Source organism: Onychostruthus taczanowskii, unplaced genomic scaffold (assembly GCF_017590055.1).
Source record: "Onychostruthus taczanowskii isolate IOZ18803 unplaced genomic scaffold, ASM1759005v1 scaffold145, whole genome shotgun sequence".
Lineage (NCBI taxonomy): Eukaryota > Metazoa > Chordata > Aves > Passeriformes > Passeridae > Onychostruthus > Onychostruthus taczanowskii.
Genome location: NW_024498630.1, coordinates 146,249 through 151,452, shown reverse-complemented (window position 1 = coordinate 151,452; position 5,204 = coordinate 146,249). Strand labels below are relative to the sequence as shown.

The window sequence follows — 5,204 nt, the reverse complement described above, 5'->3', positions numbered from 1 at the left end:
GGGGGGGGGATGGGTGGGAGGAAGACAAACAAAAAAAAGGAAAACAAAACCCTGAAAAACTCCCTTATTCCCCCTGCCTCTTACAAGATCTGCCTTTGTAAGCGGCAGAAACTTCGAGGTGGCAGAGTAAAAACTTCACGGCGCGGCTCGTGGGTGCCGACCACCCGCTCCCACCCGACGGCCGTGGGGGGGTCTCTTGGGGAGGGGGTCTGTGTCACAGGCCCTCCTCTGGGCCTGCAGCGGGGAGACGCTAGGCAGAAAGCCAAGGGGAGGAGCCAGATGCTTGGATTTTGAGGATCTTTCATGGCTGCAAGGCGAGATTCTTCTGCCTAGCCTCCGGCTCCGCGGCTGGATCTGCACCTTACCTTGGCGGGCTCTGGCCGCGGTTTTCCTGTTCCCGGGAGGTTCTGGCAGGGCCCGGCTGAAGCGATTCCCTCCTATCCGCTGCCATTAGGTTGGTCGCAGACTTGCTGCGGGCACGGCTCCCTTCCTCATCCGGTCAGCCAGCTCTCGGCAGGCACGGCACGGAGGGACGGACCCCCGACCCACCGCTCGGGTAGGGCAGGGCCCCTTTCGGAGACAGAAACCAGAGCCGTCACTCGCACAAAAAGAGTCCCTCTCTGTTCCGGGAAAGTTCAGGTCCGTCGTCCCTTCGTCATGTCGTCGATCCGCCTGCCTTAGATACTCGGGTGACACATCCCACCTGCCCCGGCCGAGGCAGCTGCCGTGGAAGCTGTTTGCCCGTGGGTCTGCGTCCCGCTCCCCTGCCTCCGCAACCCGCTCCGATATGGGGAGGGGTTGGGAGCGCAAGGCCGCCGCCCCCATCCCCTCTCCCCGGTGAGAGAAAAACCCCCCGAGAACCGCCCGTGCTTGAGGTGGGGATGGAACCGGGCTACCCTCCGAGGTGCCGTGCTTGAAGCGGGGATGGAACAGGGCTACCCTCCGAGGTGCCGTGCTTGAAGCGGGGATGGAACAGGGCTACCCTCCGAGGTGCCGTGCTTGAGGACCGGGCGGAACAGGGCTACCCTCCGAGGTGCCGTGCTTGAGGACCGGGCTGCCGCCGTCCCGCGGCCCTTCGCAGCCCTGCCGGTGCCCCTCGCCCCGGGCGGGTGCGCGCCTCTTACCTCAGCCGCTGGCAGCCGGGGGACAGGGAGAGCGGACACCGCAGCGCCGCTCCGCTGGAGAAGGGCCCGGAGCGGGGAGGGGACGGGAGGGGCAGGAGGGGGAGGGGGTGCGAGGGGGCGGCCGCCGCCCCCGGGAAAGGAGGAGCTGGGTCGCAGCGACGGGCGCCATCGCAGCCAGGGAAGAGGGAAAGGCATCGGCGGCCGAGCGGCTCAGGTCGGCGGGGGGCGATGGAGGTGTCCCCCCGGAGCGACGGCGACCGCCTGTGCAGCGCCGCCGCCCGCGGGGACTGCGAAGAGGTGAGGAGGCTGCTGCATGCAGGCGTGGATCCCAACGGGACCAACGCCTTCGGGAGAACCCCGCTCCAGGTACGGAGTACGCTGGGTGGGGGGCAGGGGGGAAGCTGTGCTCTGACACGTCGGCGAGGAAGGGTGGGCATTTCGTGTTTAGAATGGATTTTTGTTGTTGTGATCGGAACCGTACTCCAGCCGCAGCTGTCTGAGTTCAAAAAGCCCTTTACTTTTTGCTAAGTCCAGCCATCCTGTAAGCACAAGATGGAGATTAGTGGGGAACGGCTGGCAGCAAACGAATTTTCCTAGGAGATACTCTAAAGGAGAAGTTGGACTGCAAAAACCGCTTCCAGACAACCTGCCCAGATAGGTTTGGGGAATGATCTGAACTTCAAGCAAATTTCTTGATTTTTAAAATATAGCCCGAACAGGTCTTTTTCCCCCCAAGGAAATAGAAGTGCGGTTCTTTTCTAGTATATTCACAAAGAACCTAGAAACTGTGCTGATAAAAATTGTAACTTGAAACTAAGTATGTATTAGTAGTCACCTCTTTTTTTTTTTTTTTTTTTTTTTTGTTTTGTTTTGTTTTGTTTTGTTTTAGCAGCAGTAATTTTAACATTTTCTATCTATCAATAGTGGCAGTATTTATTGATAGATGTTAGAAGTACCAGTATGTAGAGTTGCTTTCCAGGCAGTTAGAGAGTTAAAAATGGGTTCTATTAATCAACATATTTAAGTAGACACTTTTAAAATGTTTGTTGAACGATTAATAAATTGTGATTTAAATTAGAGTTTTGTATCTCACGAAGACTTTTCGAGTTGTTATTTAAAGAAATGTATTTGATGATTCATCTAATGCTCAGCTAAACTGAACAGCTATTTTGGTGCTTGCACTTTACATGAAAAATGAAATATTTTTCTGAAGTGTATTACCGAGAACGGCTCTCAAAAAGTTATTCGTTTTACTTCTGTTTTATGTTCAAATTGCAGATGAAAAGAATCTCCAAACTCTTATAAATTATCTTTCCTTTTCCCATTTCAGACTAAGTTCTCTTTCTCCTGTCAGCAACTTGCAAAATGGCTGACACTCGAATATCTGGACTCTCTTTTTCTTTCTGGAAAAGATTAATATCTGGAATTTAGATATTATGACACTCATAAGTATTATCACACTTGTACTATAAACAAGCCAAATTATTTGAAGTGGACAAACCAAAGTCCCGAGATAGAAATTGATAGAAAAACCTATTGTCTTAAGATATTTTTCAAAGTATTAAGTCACAGTTTATGGCGGTTAAAATTCCACTGAAAATGACAGGAACAGTAAGGGAAGTAAAACCCCATGTACAAATTTATTTTGGTTTTCGGTTGATTGGGGTTTTTCTGTGGCATCAAATATTGCCAAGTTTCTGCTACTGGCAGAAAAGCAGACTATCATTAGGAATTTGCCATTTAGACATTATCATTCAGAATTTTCCATCAGTTAAGTTTTGTGCATTGCTTGTGAGCACTCAGCAGCTGCTTTCACGCCTCTGAGAAAAAGACAGAGATGAGAGAGAGAAAAAAAAAATCTTGGTCGGAAATTCAGGAGGGGAAAAATCGAAATATCCACACCGAATGTCAAAAGGAGCTACACCCAGCTACATTGCCCCATTGCTGTGCTGACCGTTGATAAATCGATAATGCATTCTAAGTGACAGGAACCTTAATGCAAGATCCCTCAGGTCCTTTGCTGTCACAAAATACATGGTGTGTGTGTATATATAGCATACAAATATTTACAAACTCTTCATATGTGTAAATATATTTAATATGTTTTTAATATATGTGTATGTCTAAATATGTTTGTAATATAGATACATGCACTATTGTTATATAATTTATATAAATATATTTATTTTATATATATTTATTACGTAATTACATAAACGGTGTCTGTATTATGTGTATACGTGTGTACACACACAGAGCTGTTCTGTATCTGTGTATAAACCTGTGTGTACATATATCTGCTTATACACCACAAGTACCATTTTTCCCATGGTGTATAAAAATTATATAAATTATATAAATGCGAAGCAGAACACACACATGTGTTGTACCTGGAAACAAGTAGCTAATATTTTTAACTTATCATCTAATCATAGACTGTCTCCATTTGGAAGGGATCCGTACGGATAATCGCAGACGGCCGTCACAATGTATGCAGGCCACGACTACAAGTAGCCGACACAGCAGAATTACCCCGCAAAAGAAAGAGGGGCCGGTCCGGCCGCCGCCAGCCCCGGCTGCCCCCGGACTCTCCGCGGAGGCGGCGCCCGGCGGTGCTCGGGGCTGCGGCGGGCGCTGACGCTGTCTCTCCCCGCAGGTGATGATGCTGGGCAGCCCGCGGGTGGCCGAGCTGCTGCTGCGGCACGGAGCCGACCCCAACCGGCCCGACCCGCGCACCGGCTGCCTCCCGGCGCACGATGCGGCCCGCGCCGGCTTTCTGGAGACGCTGGCGGCGCTGCACCGGGCCGGGGCGCGCCTCGACATCCCCGACGGCCGCGGCCGCCTGCCCCTCGACGTGGCGGCGGGGGGCCCGCACGGAGCTGTGGGGCGGTACCTACGCGACCCTCCGCCCCTTCCGGGAGCCGGGGGGACCGCCGAGAAGGCTGCGCGCTGACCAGCTCCCGGCTTGTCCTCGCGTCCCCTGCGGCCCACCTCCCCCGCGAGAATCCCCGCCGCCGAGTCACCAGCGAGCCACTGCGCTTAGCGGCGCTCCCGACGTCCGTCTGCTGGGAAGAGTGCTTCTTTGTCCCGTTATCTCCAGGGCCCCTCCCGTGAGTCCCGGGCACTCCGGCTCCCGCTTCTGCGAGAAGACGCGTGCCGAGGTTTTCTCTACTTCCTGAGAAAAAAGAGGAAAAAAAAATCCAAAACACAATCAAGCTCCTGCTTCTCCCTCTCGTGATCTCCAGCGGACAGAGCACAAGTGCCGGACGGCTCTTTTGTACTCTAGCGGGGAAAAAAAAGAAATAAAATTAAATGTTCACCTTTTCCTCTTTTTTATTTACAATAAAGCTGCTTAGCGAAGTGAGAACGCAATGTTTCCCTTACTGGCTTGCTCACTGCCCTGCAAATCTTTCTATTTTAGTTATTCCTTGAGACCCTTTTATGTTGCACTCAAAATAGTGAACACTTTAGCCATATCACTTATAAATTTAATTAATCCCCAGAGCTTCTCCCCTCACAGCCCACTCAACATACAGTTTTAACACCAAGATGTAACAGTGATTGAATGGTAAAAATTTTAATGCTGATCAGCCTTACAGATTGGGAACTACAAACATTTTGTGTAGCTGTATTTATGGAAATTCGCGTGAGAAAACAATTGGCAATCAATCAGTTACTGCATAGTTTTTTGAATTTGGAGATCCCATTTGCACAGAAGATATAGACAACAAGCTTCTTATTTTTAAGACAGTTTTCTGGGTCTCTAAACCAGATACTTGGAAACAACAACAAATGACCGAGTTTTGTTATAAATCTGGATTTTCCCACACTTTTTGGTTTCTGTTTCCTGTTTTTCCTGTGTAATTTCTATAATCTACCCGATGTTCATACCACTTATGTGTGATTAAATACCTGATATTATTCAGTAATAAAACATGAAAAAGATTGGCTCAAAAATAATTCACTCCTGGTGTTTGAGTATTTAATGGCTCTGCATGAAGCATTACTTATTTGGGTGGTGTTATTTATTTCAAAGTTTCAAAGTTCGTTGCTTTCAGTTTTTGTGTGTGTGTCTGCATA

At 49.7% G+C, this 5,204-nt stretch overlaps 1 protein-coding gene across 1 annotated transcript; it reads left to right on the top strand.

Moving 5' to 3' along the window:
• The first annotated feature begins 1,352 nt into the window (after window positions 1-1,352).
• LOC121332693 (cyclin-dependent kinase 4 inhibitor B-like) lies at window positions 1,353-4,077 on the top strand. Its single transcript, XM_041398392.1, has 2 exons — window positions 1,353-1,490; window positions 3,781-4,077. Exons 1-2 carry the CDS (start codon window positions 1,353-1,355, stop codon window positions 4,075-4,077), a joined length of 435 nt encoding a protein of 144 aa, XP_041254326.1.
• Window positions 4,078-5,204: the final 1,127 nt, after the last annotated feature.

What these genes read in the sequence shown, in the direction of transcription:
- LOC121332693 (XM_041398392.1), top strand. Translation starts at nt 1,353, where the DNA reads ATGGAGGTGTCCCCCCGGAGCGACGGCGACCGCCTGTGCAGCGCCGCC. An exon ending in TCGGGAGAACCCCGCTCCAG is followed by an intron (nt 1,491 to 3,780) that starts GTACGGAGTACG and finishes CTCTCCCCGCAG; the next exon opens with GTGATGATGCTGGGCAGCCC.